Below are 18,477 nucleotides of genomic sequence, written 5' to 3'. Positions count from 1 at the left end.
TCCTTACTATGATTATATGGTTGTGGGGAAAATATAAAGTTTGCATTTTTTAATTTTTTTTCAAAAATTTATTTGTGTAAAAGTATTTGTAATATAAATACTTGCTTCATTTAAAACATATTTACAATTATAAAAGTGTTTTTCTACGACCAATGGTTGATTTAGATGCTTGCCGTATATCCTCGTTATTACAGTCATATTTACATAAGGTATCATGACTATGATTGCAAATGTAACGTAAGGACAAAAATACAGTAAAACTCCTCTTAACGTCACCCCTCAGATGCTGTCAACCCAATACGGATAAATAGTAATTTTCCCTTGTATGTATTTCAATCCCCTGATTAACGGTTACCCCTCTTCTACGGACAATTTTTTTTTTGTCCCTCCGGTGTCCGCAAAAGAGAAGTTTTACTGTAGTTAAGAAACTCTGCTTCACAAGGAATAGATAATGATAGGTATTTTCCGATGAAATATCTCGTGAAATCCATCCCTTATCGAATATTTTCTGTAATCCGATATAAATAAGGCTCGAAAACACGTAATAAATAAATAAATAAATATATTTCCAGCTTAGTGACCATGACATGCGTATGAAACGCGAAATCCTTACAAGACGAAACAGTAAGAGAAATAGTTACATTATTACATCAAAAGAATCTCAGATCGCGTGCTCATTCTTCTAGTTCACATGACAGTTTTGCCTCTTATTTTCTACTTGCCAAATACGAACCTTTGTGAAAGTAATGTTATTTCCGTCGGTGTCTCAGTGAATCAGACCATGGTAGAGTTGTTTTTCCTGAGTTAATGAAAAGAGACCTTACATACACACAAGCATGCGAAAGTCACCTGGGAATCCTTTCCACTTCTATTACCTCAACATCTCTTGATGTCTCACAAAAAAAAAAAAAGTGTTAAATATAATTTTTGTTACGTGACTGGATACATGAAAAATGATCAGGAAGAAACATGAAATCGGAACTAATTATACAGTAGATTGGGTCTAACGAGGTACGTCACGCGACATTACTGTCAGACATATTCTTTCTTGATTTATCTGATTGGAAAGAAAAGTTTTCACTCCGTCTCATTTACCGTGAAAAGATGCAGAAATAGTTGAAATGTTGAGAAAAAAAAAATGTTTTCTTAACTAGAACTAACTAGAAACTGTGTCATTAAAAAACTAGAATTCATTTGAAATTAGTAGCTGAAATATTTTGTATGTTAAAGAAAAACATGTGTGGACTCGAAAAATAAGAATACATTCATTTATATTGGAATCAAATAAGTAGAAGAGAATGTGAGATAAAAATTCGTTTCAGTAATAATAATAATAATAAAATACTTTTATGTTATCAAGTGGAGTTTCAAGAATTTCGTGTAAAAATATTTTTTTAAGGAAGAATATTCGATTATCTCTTCCATTTTTACAATTACATTTTTTTTTGATAAATATATATATGTGGTTCGTTCAAAAACTCTCCGATCATAACTTTTCGTGGGTGAACTAATGAAACTAGGAAAGCGTAGTTTAGTGCGCATCCCTTGTCAGTATTGCAATCAACTAAATAGCTAGAATGATCTTTTTCACCTGCTTAAGGAATGCACATTCTCTCTCTCTCTCTCTTTGCCCTTCAAAGACATACTCATATCTCGAAATACCTTCGCCATATCTACTCCTGATCATACTTTTTCTAATTTTTAGCAACCCCTCTCCTTCTATGTGTCTACATTTTTTTCGATTTATCGAGGATATATCAAAAATTGTATTTATCTTGGGGCAGTAGTTTTGATGTTCTTCTTCCTTTCTGTTTTCGTTTGCTACCCATCTCTGCCCATGCGCCAAGGTAACATTTTATTTATTTATTTTTTCAATCTATTTTTCTGGATTTGAAACTATATTATGCGTGTATATTTTTTGTGTTTAAACCTTATACATTTGTTTCTGTCTTGTGTGTGTATCTCCAATAATTTAATCACTAATATTTGTACTTGCCATCCACTGGTGTACTGATAGGCACGATTGTGCAAATCAATAAAGGTTCAGTTCAGTTTGGTGCGCATTCTTTGATTTTTTCCTGCCTGGAGAAATTGCCGGTCGCCGGAAGACTGCTGATGACGGAGGAAGTGCGAGTTTTGTCACATAAAATGGCAGGAATGCAAATCCAACAAAGCCTTAGTCGTGATGGATCTGCCACTTACGGCGCAGAACCTCTCGGTAGTATTCCTTGGTGATGATTGTGCCGTGCGGTGCATAGTCCCCATAGGAAATGCTACTGGGGTCATAGAAAACGGTCAGCGTGACTTTGTCATTGCATCTCCTGAAGACCAAATCGTCATTTAAAATGGAATGAACGGATCCAATGCTAAAAATTTATGTGGTTGGGACTTCTTGAACACAAACCTTCTTGTATTCCTAGAAATACTGTATCTAATATATATAAATACAGTGATACCTCGGCTGGCGAATTTTTCGGCTAACGAAGATTTTGTTCGTGATTTTTCTCCCTCTGCTAACGAATACGGGTTTGGCTAACGAATATTTTCATTGATACGAATGCACGAAATAACATAAATCAGCAGCGTTCGTTGGCTGAATTTTATCGCCAATAAAATCAGAATGATTGTCACCCGAGCCCGATCACCTCGGAATCTTTTTCCAGATGCATCTCCTCTTCTCTTTTGAATAGTTTTTCATCTAAGATGAAAGGTTAAGCTAAAATATAAAATTCATTAAAAAAAGAGAGACTGTTTTTAGATCACGCGTTCTTTCAGTGCACTTAGCAGCAAACTTAACAGTCTGATTTAGTCTGTTATAGCTGGTTTTGACGCAGATCAGTCTAGTTCTTTTCTGATCGAGTCCATTTGTGATTTGGCCAGCTGATTTTTGTACCTCATTTTTTTTTTGATGGAAAAAGTAAGCTCCTGGAATGTCCAGACTGTTCAGTTTGATGCTAAAAGTCTTGCACTGAGAGAGCGCGTGATCTAAAAACACAGACTCCTTTTTTTTCTATGAAATTTATAAGCTTGTGTTTATTGTGTACATAGTGTAAAATAAAATGATCTTCTGTACCCCACCTTTCTGTAAATTCTCATTTATTCAATTTTGAAGCTGTTCATTTCGATTAGTTTTTGTCGGTATTATAGTGTTCTTTGGTGTTTTAAAAATTTTATCTTCTAATTTTGCTTCATTTCTGCGACGAATCAAACGATTTTCCATAGAATCTGTGGAAAATCACGTTTCGACTAACGAACGTTTTGGCTAACGAACGTGATTCTGGAACGAATTAACTTCGTTAGCCGAGGTATCACTACATTATCCAAGATATAGAACGTTTGCCTAAATTTAGTTCACAGAAACGTTTTAGCACGTTTTTTACTGGTTTACGCGCTTCGGCTCTACAATGGAGAGCCGTCTGTTTCGCACAGACGACCAAAAGTAAAAATCATTCCTCCCTTCAATAGTTTTACTCGTGTGTGGTTCTTAGAAAAAGTTTCTAAACAATGTGTAGCTCTCAGATATGCCATCCATGTTTCAAAAGGCTTTATAGCTATTAAAATAAGAAAAACAATAACATTTTTACATTCCCTATGTGTTTCAAAACCCAATTAGAAAGTTGTTGCCCTGACTCTCTTGATGCCAACAGAAACAATTCGTGTTTCCAAGTGCATTAATTCACTGAGATATATATTCGAATTCAAAAAACGGAGGGAATTTGAGAAAAAAAAACAGCTTTAAATACGTGTAAAATGGTTTTTTGGGATAAATATACAATGTATGACGCCCCTTCCCCCATGCGGACGATCCTGAATCTCGTACACATGAGGTGACTACTTTACCGCACAACAATATCGCCACACGGTAATTTACAACTAGTGGAGTTGGGTGGGAAATGAAGTCAACATCTATCAGTGATCGCCTCAGGCTCAGTAGGCAAAGAACTTGATGTCCTTTGGCAGGACTCGAACCCGGGGACCTTGACGGTAACCTTCATAGTGGAAGACGAACATCTTACCACTGCGCCACATGGGCTGTCGAGCAACCATGCCGAAAAGATGGAAAACCGAACAGAAGCGCATTTAATAGAAAGTCGTCGCAATTTTAAGAGAGCTTACTATGCAAAATATAATTTTGGCAGCCTACAAGACCGTCATTTATCAGAGAAGCAATGATTAAAAGTTGGATAGAATTTCTTCAGTTTATGAAAAGCGTCCATGGTCCCACTCTTAGAATAGTTATTTGTAAATTATATCCAATAGCTCTTCTTCGGCCATATACAAGTTATCACGATTAAGAATTAGTTTCTCATTTTGTATTTTTTATTCGATAAATGTTTCATTCCACGTCACTGATGTGTACAGAGCGCTAGAATCTAAAAGTTTATTTCAATTCAAGTAAAGGAAATGCGTCGGGTGTCCAATTCAGGGATGCGTCGGAAATGCTTCAGACCCGTATGCGCTGGTGCTCGGCTTGAGCTTCATGTAGAAAAACTCTGATTTCTGAATAAGTTTTGGTTTCCTCGAACATATAACAAAGAATGCTGGGGTGCTCGAGCACCCATGGCTTCGACGCAATAGTTTCATCTACGAATTTATGTATATAAACAGACCATAATAAAGGAAGTTTTGAAATCTCTCGTTAGGAGAAAAATACAGGCTTGTTTTAACATAAAAATGGCTAATTTCTGCATGGGAGGAGGAGAGGGGTGAATTTTTCGAAAGAACAGTGAGGGGAAAAATTAGGGGGTTTGAGCACTATTGGTGAAGTTGTTTTACATCGCCGGCAGATGATAACTTGAAGAAAGGTTCAGGTCGAAAATTTTGTGGGTTTTTTCATGTGCCTTGAGCTCTATCGACAGAAATTTCAACTAATTTTTTTTTGAAAAAAAAATCTCCTTCGTGAGAATTACTTTTCGCACAAAAACGGCATTTAAATATTCCAATTCCTTCAATGTTTATGAATTTTTGAAATATTTACAAATCCATTGGTAGTCTTGTATCAAAAATGAGCCTGATGGCACAGGACTCACTATTTCAACACAAGCAAGTTTCCTATCAATGCCATGTGCGTAAACATGTTTGTCTGTCCGCCAGAATATCCAAGAAAAATAGGAAAACCCACTCCAGAAAAGGCGAAATGGGAGTAATCTCGTTATGATCAATTTGTCTCGTGTGTGTGTTTTGTATGCATTTATACTATACATATGTTCGCATGCACGTTAGATTCAATATGGGTGCTTATCCATTTTGCGTGTGTTCGATGTCTGGCTGTCGCTTTCGGCTTTCAACGAAGCAGCTGGCCATAAACAAAGGATAGAAAAGAAAAAATAGAACCCATTAAGCATTAGAGATAATTCTCATTTTGTCTGAGGCTTTTCGTCTAACTGCTTCACGTACAGGCACTAAATCCTGGGAAATAATAAGGTAATTGCCGTATTTACTCTCATAAAAGACAAGGTATGATTTTAGAGGGAAAAGAAAAGAAAGATTTAATTATATTCAACTTTGTATTTCATTTCATTTATTCACAGATATTAGCATAAGATTTTTAAGCTGTTACGACGCAATGTGAATGTTTTGAAGCGTTTGTCGGGGTTTTATACATTCGCTTTGGCAAAACCCCATGCCTCTTGCCGGTATTTCAATGTCCAGTCTTTTACCATAACATATATTTCATGTAGTTGCACTCCCCTTTCTGTTTCCGAAAATATTATGATTTATGTGAAGGTATTGTATAGAAATATGATTTTTTTTGTTCTCATATTAACCACTACACTGTTTTTCTCATTTTAGTCTTTTTTATTGATATTTTGTTCACTAATATGCACTCTTCTGTGCACTAATATGTACCGTTACCGTTATTCGAGGTACCAAGCACTCCGTGCTGTAATCTCCGTCATAGGCACTCCATTTAGAGGAGTATTTTATTCCAAAGATGGTAAGGCATCTTGCTTATCAGCAAGCAGCCATGAGAAGTATAAGATATACAAAAACTTGGAAGTGAGTGTCAAATTTCTCAAATTTTCCCGAAAAAAATATATATACATATCTCGACAGATCTGACAAGAAAACCTGCATTGCTCAAGAAAGCTAAGCAAGAAATACCATGAAAAGGCATTATCAGCGCGTTTCCCCCCCTCCCATATGTTTCTTGTTTCTTTAATCACTTAATCTCGTTCACTATTGTTTACTTCTGTTCAAATCTATTGTTCCTTTAAAAAACCCTTTATCTCACCCACAATTTTCGATTTGTGTTGTATTCCATTGTGTGTAACGTAAATAAAATTGAAACTTCCTGACCAAATCAACCCCTCCGCTATTTCTCTTCATATAGCACTTTACACAATTCCTGTAAGAACCATTGATACAAACAGTACCATGCTAAATCATAAATAGCAATTTCGCTGCTGTCACTCTGCCTTGAGTAGCTGAAGAAACACAATAGAACACCACAATTACGACCGACTGACTGCCTAATACAGGGTGTTCCAAAAAGGATCACCCGATTTGAAATGCGTCTATTACGAAAATTATCGAATGTATAGACACTTAGGATTAATATTATATTACATGGCTAATCATAAAGTTTTTTTACAAACTAAATTAAACGTGCTCAATATGTCCACCTTGGGATGCACGGCATATGTCTATACGGTAGTGAAATTTGTCCCAATCTTATGCGAGAACTTTTGCATCCACTGCGAGTGGATTTCTGTAGACTATACGTGTGAAACTCTATCGGATGCGCTTCACATTTTCGTCTGACATGCGGGGACGGACGGCCAGGGGATTTCCCTTTACGCAGACAACCTGTGTCTCGGAATTGTTTATACCATCGCCTGATGCTCTGAGCGGTAGGAAGTTCAGCACCAGGGTACGGTCGATGAAAAGCAAGATAAACAGTTGTTACGGACTCGCACTTCGCGGGGCCTAGAAAACAAAACGATTTCCATTGTGCAGTCGTCATCTTGACAAACACTGAAGTGACGGCCGAAGCAAGAGCGTTCGCGCTACCTGTCGGCAACTACATGAAACTCGAGATTTCCCTCTTTCTACCTATACATTATTCGATCAAAACGGATTAAAAGCTGAATGGTTATGATTTTCTTTTTCTAATCGGATGATTCTTGTAACTTTTATGATACATTATACAAGCTCAATTAAGTTGGTACCAGAAAAAATATGTCATGCACTATTTGTATGAGCTTATTATGGCATTTTTTTCCAACATATGCATAGTAATGTTTATGTGTATCAACAATTATATAAAAAGGGAAATTTATATTACGTAAATATGTGTGGGTAATTCAAATGTGATCGCTGCAACCCAGCACTGTGAACAGGGGCTGTGTTTGATTGTTCCCGCCGTACTTTTATAGTATGATAGTAATTTGTAGCCTTGAATATATATTTGTGTGAGCTCATGGTGATATTTGTACCCAATACTACCTTCATAGTAATGTTTATGTGCATTCCCAATAGTATAAAGAAGTGAAATTTTTGTAAAGAAAATAATGTATGCATGTAATTCAAATGTGAATGCCCAGCACTGTCAACGGAGGCTCTGCTTGATTGTTCTCGTCGCAATGCGGGCTCTTTGTGTATTCTGTGTGTGCATGCATATTGCATGCATGCACACACATTGTATATTGCATGTTCTGTAAGGGGAAGGGCGAGCAGAACTGCTCAGCGCTGTGGACGGAGGCTTTGTTTCTTCGCTTCCCGTCACAGTCGAGGCGCTGTAACATTGGATTCAGTCACCCATTTTTGTCAAATGGCTTATATGTTGTATTGAGTTGATGGCTGTCTTCATGGGGAGAACGACGCGAGTAATTCGAAACTTGCGAGCACGGGGCAAGGAGAGCCGCCACTATAAATCTTTGCTAACTTTTCCGACACAACTCCGCCTCTTTTGAGATAACGGAAGTAAGGTGCTTTGCATCAGTCCGGGGCTGTGAGTGGTTCTATCTATCTATGTTATGCAGTTTTTCGTTTTGCTTGCATATTGTAGAAAGATATGACTTGCTAACATGTCTCTTTGATTATATGTATTCTAAAAAAATTTCGTGAAAAGTTCAAAAAGTACCGTAATCAGGCTCCACACAATAATGCTTACGAAAAATATTTACTATTACAGGCTCAATACAATTGATCTAACTACCTAATTCAAAATTTTAACGCCGGGCACGAGGCTTAAGCCCCTTCCAACAGTAACTGAAACTTTTAGATAAGTTAATAGAATAAGAAATTAAGAATTTATACTACATGTTATTTATGATTCATTGTAACTTCACAATGTGTCAACTGGTATGAATCTCTTGACGGCTTTACAGTTTTTTTTTCTCATTTTGGGAGAAATGAAATGAACAAAGGGGAAAAAATGAAAAAATCTTTATACATGCCAATCTCAATGTTTTCCATTCCATGTCATTTTCTCCAAATTACAGTCGAGTCCAAATTACTTACATCGTGATCTGGATGCAGGTTTTGCTATCCCCGAATTTCGGCCCATTCACTTCAATGTACTTTCGTCTCTGTCATTACATACTCTGCTTAAAACATACACTGTGGACATAACATACGTAAAACGCACTCATAACCTAGAAAATAATTCGGGTATAGTCGGAAATTAAATAGCAAAAATAGTTACATTTATTGCTAACAGATGCCGCTATAGGTATTGGTTAAGCTATACTTCACCTGTCGCCAGTAAAGGTAACTGCTCTTACAATGAAAATTTTTGTTTCTACAGACTGCATCGTGAGTATATAAATGTTTCTCGAATTATTGATTTTTTTTCCTTTACTTTTCTGTTACTTTTGATCACTTGGTAGATGGTTGTGAATCAAAATCACTTGTTGAAAAGCATTGATTGGTGACGTGTAAAATTTATCAACATCGGCTTTTTTTTTTTCCCGATCAAATTGTACAATGTGTTGTCTCGTTAAATAAAAACCGCGTTAGCCCCATTTTAAACTTGAAGATATCATTAACATTTCAAAAACTCATGCACGTTATTATGTATATTATATTTTCTAAAAAGTTTTCAAAATTTTTCAGTTATCAATCAAAAAACTATATGCATGCAATATTACATTCCGTTTACGTGTTGCTTAAGCTTACTTCCTTCCGTGACAATCTTAATAATAAGTTTTATACTGGAGCCAATGCCGAGACCACGCTTATAACATACACTTCTCGAATCACCAACGCGGTATGTTATGACCGAACTCTAATGTATGTTTTGTGTCAGTAAAGGAACATTTTTTCATACACCACTTGTTCAAATGTCTTGAAACTTTAACGAGAAAATTTCTCATTAATATCACAAAAACATTTTTATAGTAAAAAATATGAATGATTTTTGGTGATTTTTGGAAAAGTTGATGATGTTGAAGTTGAAAAAAATACCGGCTACTAAAATCCTGAAATCTTTCGTTGAATTGTGTGTAAAAATATCATCCACAAAAGTTTAGAAAAAATATTGAGGTTCTCTAAAGTGAATAAAAAGTTTTAAATGTTCCTTAAATGCAGGGGATTTTTCCCATAGGAAAGCATTGGAAGCCAAGATCGTGCACCACCCTTTTAAATTGACCTTTCACTCATACATTTCTACCACTTTCTTGTTTTCCGTTCGAATATGGTGCGATCAGTTTCTATTGAGCTGCTCTATTTATATCTTTTTGGTCCTCTTATTCTGTTGCAGGTTTTCCGGAAATTTCTTCTTTTTTTCCTGGACTTTCGAGGAAACGGGATGGCCGTTAGTTTGATCACAGGAGAGGAATAACAATTTCCTCCTCCTCGTTCTCCTTGAATGGCTAATATTACGGATGTGGATCATCAGGATGAACTATTACATTTCCTATCATCCTTGGCTGAAATCAGATGTTCCGATGAAAAGGAATTCATCAATGGTGTGTATATATATCTCAACACATTAACTTACATACAGGATGGTAATAAAATAACTTTTGCGATATACGAGCCCATGGCGGCCCCAAAAATCAACGAATGCGAATGAAATTCGAAGTACAGGTGTTTCAAAGTATCTGCTCGAGAATGACGAGAAACCAACATATATAATTTTTTTACGATTATTTTTTTAAATTTATTAAATTAATATTACTTATAATTTTTAAAATTATTGTTTTAGTAATTTTATATATATTAAAAAAAAAAATTATTTTGTATTTGCTTTGCGCAGGACGTTGGAAATGTTTGAAACTTGTGGGTGCTCGTCTTGATCTTTACGTGGGTAATTTGGATTACCGAATCAATTTGAATGGGTGCTCAGACCATACTATGAATTAACGTGGGTGCTGGAGCAACCCACAGCACGTCGGGCTCTGACGCCAGCTGTCGCGGTTGCAAAAAGCCATAATGGCAACAATCATTTTTATGAGTGATCGGAGCATTGAAACGTCTTGAATGGCGTCGGAACGGTGCCTGTAGCCACAGGTGCCGATTTCCAAAACATTTATAGCATTTCACTATGCCGATCACTTTGCAATGGATCACCATGGTTGGTTAATGGTCTAATTAGCTCATTTTATGGCACAGCTCAGGGCCATATTGTAAGTGCTGTTTCATCTCTCTGATTTTCACGTGCCGCTTTGGTTCAGTGGGTGTGTTCGCGGAGGTGCGGTGTAAAGTCAGGACTCTGCTACTTTTTTTTATAGAAGACGGCATCGGCACAAGATTGATAGAGATTTCTCATTTATGGTGTAGTTTCAGTGCACCAGGTACGCGCGAGTAGTATTTTTATAATCTTTTCATAATCTATAAGCTAAGAAATGGATTAAAGTAATAGATTAAGCAATGGATCCAAGCAATAGTCTGTGAGTTACCTATGTCTCTCTGTTTTGCCATTAGCATTCAAAATAATAAATATCTTCAAATATTGCATATTAGGAATTTGATTATACAATTTTTTTATGATTTTTTTTTAAATTTATTAATATTATTTAAAACTTTTAATATTATGTTTTATTAATTTCATAATTATTTTTTAAATATTTATTTATTTTGTATTTGCTTTGCGCAGGGCGTCGGAAGTGTTTGAAACTTGTGGGTGCTCGTCTTGATCTTTACGTGGGTTATTTAGATTTCCGAATCGACTTGATTGGGTGCTCAGACTATACTATAGATTACCGTGGGTGCTCGAGCAACCCACATCACGTATTAAAATTCTAGAAAGTTCAAAAGATAATTGAAATTATCTGTCGCGAGTTGGCTTTTAATCAACGCACAAAAAGTAAAGTAATGTACGAAATTCAACTGAAATGGGCCCGAGAAAAATGGTGTTAGAGAAAGTTCCTTCATAAACAAATGCAAAACTTCTTATTTTAAATGGCTGATCAAAGAAATATAATAAATAAACACATACTAATGAAAATAATGGGAAATGTAACTTTGAAAATGATTCTGTGTGAAACAGTACAATGATCGTGTTCAAACTTTCGTAATTAACAAGGTAACAAAACGCGAACACTCGGCTGTGCAGGGTAATAACGTCGCACATGGCGTCAGCTGGTACCGACTTCAGCGCTTCATGAGACAGACCTTATTATATGGCCCTGGATACAGGCAGCACCTCCTGCAGATAGAAACTTCTGCACGCTGACGTCACGCAAGTAGTCCAGCCTCACTCAGAATATTCAGAGAAAAGAATTCCGCTGCACGTGCTAGTATCATCGTTGTGCAGAAAAGAAACGAACGGGCTCAGAATTGGCAATATTTCTATGTCCTACCATGCGGTATTTGCTAGCCAACCAGGAAGATTCTGCGCGAAAATAATAGCACACCAAATAGGATGCTGTGGTTCAAAATATGGCAAACTTGATAGATAGTCTTACAGGACAACTTTCATGACGATGAACTTAGCAACCCGTGCGAAATCCTTCTATCTCTAGGAGGTGCTGCCACAGGTAGCATTTCACTGCACCGATCACTTCGCAATGGATCACGATGGTTGGTCTAGGGCATAGTTTCCCAACCTTTTTTGTCTCATCGCCCCCTTCTTCAGAATTGTTTTTCTCCTAGCGACCCCCAACGCAATCTAACCCATAGGATCCTATGTTATACCCGTAGCTTCTACCGCCCCCCCTGGAACATTCACGCGCCCCCAAGGGAGCGTTAACGCCCACGTTGGGAATCACTGGTCTAAGGTCTAATCAACTCTCGCGTGCAGAAAATGACCACGGTGCGATGCGACAGAAATGATCATACCATCATTGAGACACTTAACCACTTGCCTGATGGGTTTTTAATTTTTTTCTGCTCAGAAAATGCCAGGTTATTTCTTTTTTCATTCCATTGATATGTCTATGACTGGGAATAACAGATGATTACAGAAAATCGTACATAACTTTCCAAATTTACAAATCATTAAACTTTTAATTCAGTTATTAACTTTTCTTGAAATTAAAAAAAAAAAATGAAAAGCTCTTATTTGAATGTTTTCGCATGCTATATAAGCAATCTAGTTTTTAGATAGATTATGTAACTCAATTAGATTATGCATCTATTTAAATAGATTACAAGATTATGTATCTAAATATCATTATATTGCTGTTGAATGAAACCATATCGTTTGTGCAGATTTAGTTAAATGTTTACTTTTCGTTAGCGCCTTCTAGGGGCGAACATCCCGAAATTGTCTTGCCGGTGCCTAGCCAACGCCTTCTATGTTCTACCCGCGAAGCTCGTGACGTCACTTTAAGTCGACCGTCGTCCATTTCACCTAGTCATTGAATAGACTTCAAAAAAAGGGTTACGATGAGTCGGAATGTTTTTTTTTTTTCCAAACCGAGCACAACTCAGGTCTATCGCCATAGGCAGTTTACTACACTAGTGAGTTGTACCGGAAGTGCAAGTGTGTGTGTACCTAACAGTCTGAGTGCGTATCTAGTGTTGTGTATGATTTTTCAGTGCTGTCATCTATATCTCAGAAGTGAAGTGAGTGATGTGTAGGGACTGAATATTTGTACTGTATGTAGGACCGTTGCTCTCTGTGGCGAGACTTTTTTATTTGCGCCTTGAAGTTGGGAACCACAGAAAACCAACTCCAGCCGACCACCACTATGGCGACGGTGGGGCTCGAACCCGGGTCCCCGCGAAGCGAATCCGTCACTATGACCACTCGACCACCACAGCGGCGAGTCGGAATGCTGTATCCAATGACTACGAGTGAAATGGACGACTTCAGTGACGTCACGAGCTTCGCGTTGAGTTGTATATACGTATATATTGTATCGGCTATAGAAGGTGTTGACCTAGCACGGCCAATTTCGGGAAGAGGCGGATGCCCATGTCTGACACGAGCAAGTGGTTAATAACCATTTAAACAATGACAAATCTCTAAGATGTCCAAAAATATTTCAGCACAAAATATTTCCACACGTAACTTTTGAGAAATCGCTAAAGAAAAAAAGAATAGTTGCATGTAAAACCGAAAAAAAAAAGCTGTTCTTCTTCGGCGATTTCGGTGGAGTTTAATATCGAGACTAACGCGTGACAGGAATATCGGTTCACACAAACGCTATTCAAAATTCGAAGATCGCGGGAAAAAAATCGAGAATTTGACTGGCTTGCGTATAGTGATGAATGAATTATTCATCATTTTCACAGAGTATATAAAGAACCCCATATAACTGGAACTTTCCGTCGCATCTATCAAAGGCCTACGAAACAAAGGCTCAAACGCAAACTTCTGAATCGCCGGTGTTTGCATAATTGGGTGAGCCCCTTAGGAAAAAAAAGTGTGCCAGAGTGTGATAACAATAATAGTATGTAAATGGACATTTTTAGATTTTGATAGTAGATATGAGGTAGTTCTCAATATGCACATGACTAGCGTAAATATATCCGATCAAATATTTGATAGTAATCTTGAATGACAACTATGCCGGAACGTGTGTTCTGAGTTTGTATGTGTGGCCTCCAAGCGTATTTATGCTACGGTTAATTAGTAGTAGTAGAAACTGCCGCTTACGCGAGCACAGTAAAAGCCGTTATGACGATAGTTCCCAATCGGAGGGAAAATTCTCGTTGCAAACGGAGTTTTTTTATTAACACTGCAGGGACATATAAATGGTGAAGCAAACAAAATAAAGTGCATCCCACTGACAACGTTTCCCGCTTAGTATAGCATGTTTTCGTGGTCCCAACTCTTACTAACACTCATTAAAATTCCCCGTTTAAAGCGTTTTCTTGTTTACAACGTTTTTCATGATGATTTTTTGATTCTCTGCAAATAAATTTACTTCCCTTTTTTCATTTATTTTGAACTACTTTTGCGGAAATATGCATCTGGAGCAATTGATTCCCAACATGGGGTCCACGCCCCCCCCAAAGACAAATTTTATGCTATTGTTGAGAGGGATTTGAGAATGTGTTTTTCCCCGCTTCACTCCCCGCTTTAAATAAGAAGGTTTTTAACTGCTAGCTGATGCAAAGATGAATTTGAGAAGAAAGAAAATTCAACATTCACCGCATGGGCAATTAAATTTTCTTTCTTTCCTAAATTCGTATTCGCATCAGCCAATGACTTTTCTATTAAAGCTTGGAACTTTTCAGAACACCTACCATTTTAGATGTTTAAACAGAACAGAATTTAATTTATTTCGTCGTTTCCCAGACCAATGAGACTGTCTGATGGCTTACAAATAGCTTTTCTCAGGCGTTGTGAAGAAGAAAAACAAGTATGTACATGTATGTGTAAAGCATGAGTGTGTGTTTGTGTAGAGCAAATAAAAATCAAGTGCAACGTCATGCCCAAATTACAAATGCAGTATGTGCTCCGAAAGATCACAATTAAGGGAAAAATTACATACAAAACGTATAATATGTAGATATAACACATATAAGATATAGAGATGTACAATATATGTATACGCTTTTTGCACTTTATCTTTTTCCTATTTATTCTTTTTTTTTCATTTTCCTCGAAAAAATTTCCAACAAAAACAATAATAATAGAATACATAATTCTCTTCATAAGATCAATAATCAACGAATGGGCACCCCAATGGAAAGAGTTAAAGTATTCTTCCTGTCATGTAACCTTTCATTTTACAAATTTCGATAACCCCAAACCCTTTCTTTTTCCAGATCTTGTATGATTTCTTCGATATTGACATTAGCCGGTAGGCCACGTATGACAAATTTCGAAGTCCTTTCCGACTCGAGTTGATAGTTGTGGTGCTCCAAACCCTTGACTATTAAGAAATTTGGTTGTAGTACGATGGTCATTTACTCAAAAAAACATTAAGCAATATATTTTTGTTCGTGGATTTCGATATAGGAACGAATTTATAGATTTCTCTTATTTTCTTAAAACTTGATATCCAATCATCCCCCCCCCCCCATTTATTAAGTAGTATTTAGGGAACATTGACTATTTTACGTCTTCGATTGACTTCAGTAAGACCTCCGTTGACATCACTATCTTGTTCAAGAATAATTTCTGTTTCATCTCTGTTTATAAGTGAGGAAGTTTCTTCCTTACGTTAATCACTCGGACCCACCATCAACGTCACCGTCGCAGTCCTCATCAACGGAGCCGCCGTCCATCGCAGTGGGATATTGGGACACATCCGTCGCCCCGTTAGTATTGCTTCCTTTGCTAGGGTAGACAGGGAATTTTAAACTACTGGATAGTTTATTTTTAGCTTTTTCCTTTTTTCAATACGCCGTAGTTCTTCGACTGTGATACTACTGGTACTGGGTCGTTGTCCAGAGAATTAACATTTCCATCACGAGTTTTTATTTCAGCCTCCATTGGTTTTTTGCCCAATACCTTGTTGACTTCACGCTTTTCTACGGTAGGTACAATATCAGCATTTGTGTGAGAAGCTTTTCGACTGACGTCAATTTCAACAAATGTCATAGGCCCTATAGTTAGGGTGTTTTCCAGCAGTGCTTTTGGGCTTACTTCTTCACAAAGTACAGAGCTTTTGAGCTCATTGCTCAACGGATGTAATGATTTTGCCTCGTATTGGTCCGTATGGGCCACCGTTACAACTTTAGTTTACTTGAATTTGTTTGCCAACTTATGGATACAATTATAATCATTCATATTATTAAAAAACTTCATACCATTAGTGATCAAATTTTTGTAATATACCCATTCTGCCAAATATTCAGCTTCAGAAAAAATAGCATTTTGTAGATTCACAGTTATCCGCAATACCGTCCTTAGCTAAGTCATATTTTTCACATATCATCATCGACACTATTTTCAGCAAGTTTACACATAGTTCAAGTATTTTTACCAATTCAATCCTATCGGAATTGGAGCAATTAAGACGCATATTTACTGGGGAGCGGAGCGCACACAAAAATTTTACTTACCCCAGTCGGGCTACTTCACTGATCTAGTAAGGTTGAGTAACTGCCCCAGCAGAGCAGACCCTTCAAACAGCACCGTCGCAGCCATAGAACCTTCGTCTCGACCTCCTCAAGAAGTCGTTGATCTCAAACCCAGTGGCGTCAATTCCTCCACAGCTACGTCCGGACTCTGGGCTACCTCGCGGTAACGGGAAACTGTCTCAAAACCTACTTCCTTTAAGACACCGAAACTCTTCACATACATCACCAATGAGTAAAGTTTGTCCATGATTTCACGCCTAGTCCTTTATATACAGGCATCAATTAATCCCAGTTCACCAGCGCTACTTCAGACGAAAAATAAAATACTACCGCACCTCCGCAGGACACGACCAAACCACGTGGTAGGCGATGAACGTAATCGCACACTATCCTTCCAAATATCACACAAAAACTTCCTCGTCGACACTCACAACATAGCCCGCATAAAAAAATATCAAAAACTGATAAGTGCATATCACGATTTCCTCATTTTAAAACTAACAAACACAGAGACCACCGGACTGGACTTGAAATGTGAAAATACATGTTCAAAATTTCAATTTTTTAAAAAATTTCTTGGTGACTTTCACAGTGCTTTTAATGACTTTTATTTCTTTTACGGGATGGGTAGGAAGTCTGTAAAAACTTTAAAAATTCATAAAAACCGAAAAAAATAACTGAAATAAGAAATGGTTTGCAGGATTAGCATCGCTAGATCACGGAAATTTCTCCGAGATCGGAAAAAACACCCGATAGGTGACGCTGACGTACACAAGTAAAAGAAAAGATAAGCAAATAACGAACAGAATACCTCCAAATCGTTCATCACAGCAGTATGTGTTCCACATGACCACAGCGGATAACATAACACATTGCAGGGGAGTTACAAATCCTGCAACGGCAGAGTGCAGCAGGTCCGGATGGGTTTACGGAAAATTCACCGCCAACAATTCACCGCCGGAAAATTCACCGACAACAATTCACCGCCATGCAATTCACCGCTAGGAAAATTCACCGACCAACAATTCACCGCCATGCTATTCACCGCTAGGAAAATTCACCGACCAACAATTCACCGCCATGCAATTCACCGCTAGGAAAATTCACCGCTAGGAAAATTCACCGACCAACAATTCACCGCCATGCAATTCACCACTAGGAAAATTCACCGACCAACAATTCACCGCCATGCAATTCACCGCTAGGAAAATTCACCGACCAACAATTCACCGATATGCAATTCACCGACGACAGTTCGATGCGAGTCAGTTAGCGAGGGAATGAGCGATTGAGTTACTGAGTGAGTGAGTGACCCAGTGAGTGACTGAGTGATCGAGTGAGTAAGTGATTCAGTGAGCGAGTGGGTTACTGATTCAATGAGCGAGTAAGTCAGTCCGTGAGTGAGTGAGCGAGCTGCTAAGTGAGTGAGCGATCTAGTGAGTGAGTGATCTATTGAGTGAGCAAGTGCCATATCCTAAAGATATGGCGGAAAGTTTAAATAATGACTTTATGAGAAGAAATTCAGATGATACGGATTCGGGTTGCTGGATTTTATTCGTTGGTAAAATGAATATTTGCAGTGGCCCTCACAGGGGGATGCCCGATTGGCTTCCGAGTCAGGGGTCTCGTTTCATTTTGGGGGCACTGGATGAATCTCATTCTTTTCTGTCGTTTAACATTGTAGAATTTTCAACAGCGGAAGCCCGAGATAAATCCAGTGTCTGGGTGCCCCACTAAATATCTGCGTATTGGGTCCCCGTTACTGGATGTGGGCCCTGGATTTATTCGTTTTTAAATTGATAAAAATTAAAAATTTTCGTGGACACTCACAGGGGGTATGTCCGACAAGCCTTCAGATCGGGGCCCCATAGAAAAGTTGACAGGTTTCATTTCGGGTGTCCCTGGATGAATCTCATTGATTTTTGTTGTTTAACATTGTAAAATTTGCAAGACATCGGTAGCCCGAGATAAATACAGTCCGGGCCCCCACTACAATTCAACGAATTGGAGTTTGGGGACCCCCATGGGGAAGTTTTCTGGGGTTACTTGATGAATCACATTTGTTTTTTGTTGCTTTATTATTATAAAATTCTCTTCTTCTGTAAG

General features: G+C 37.7%; 1 protein-coding gene across 1 annotated transcript in view; it reads left to right on the top strand.

The window, feature by feature from the left end:
• LOC149078574 (diuretic hormone receptor-like) overlaps positions 1–18,477 on the top strand; it is a 129,548-nt gene that overhangs the window by 60,239 nt on the left and 50,832 nt on the right. Inside the window, exon 2 of the mRNA XM_089240689.1 lies at positions 9,707–9,914. Coding sequence (XP_089096815.1) covers positions 9,815–9,914 — 100 coding nt within the window. The 5' untranslated portion in view covers positions 9,707–9,814. The remainder of the gene's footprint in view (positions 1–9,706; positions 9,915–18,477) is intronic.

This window comes from Pholcus phalangioides, unplaced genomic scaffold (assembly GCF_987345545.1).
Source record: "Pholcus phalangioides strain wild (caught in Gottingen) unplaced genomic scaffold, Ppha-v1.0 ptg000013l_1, whole genome shotgun sequence".
Lineage (NCBI taxonomy): Eukaryota > Metazoa > Arthropoda > Arachnida > Araneae > Pholcidae > Pholcus > Pholcus phalangioides.
This window is presented reverse-complemented; position numbering and strand designations above follow the sequence as displayed.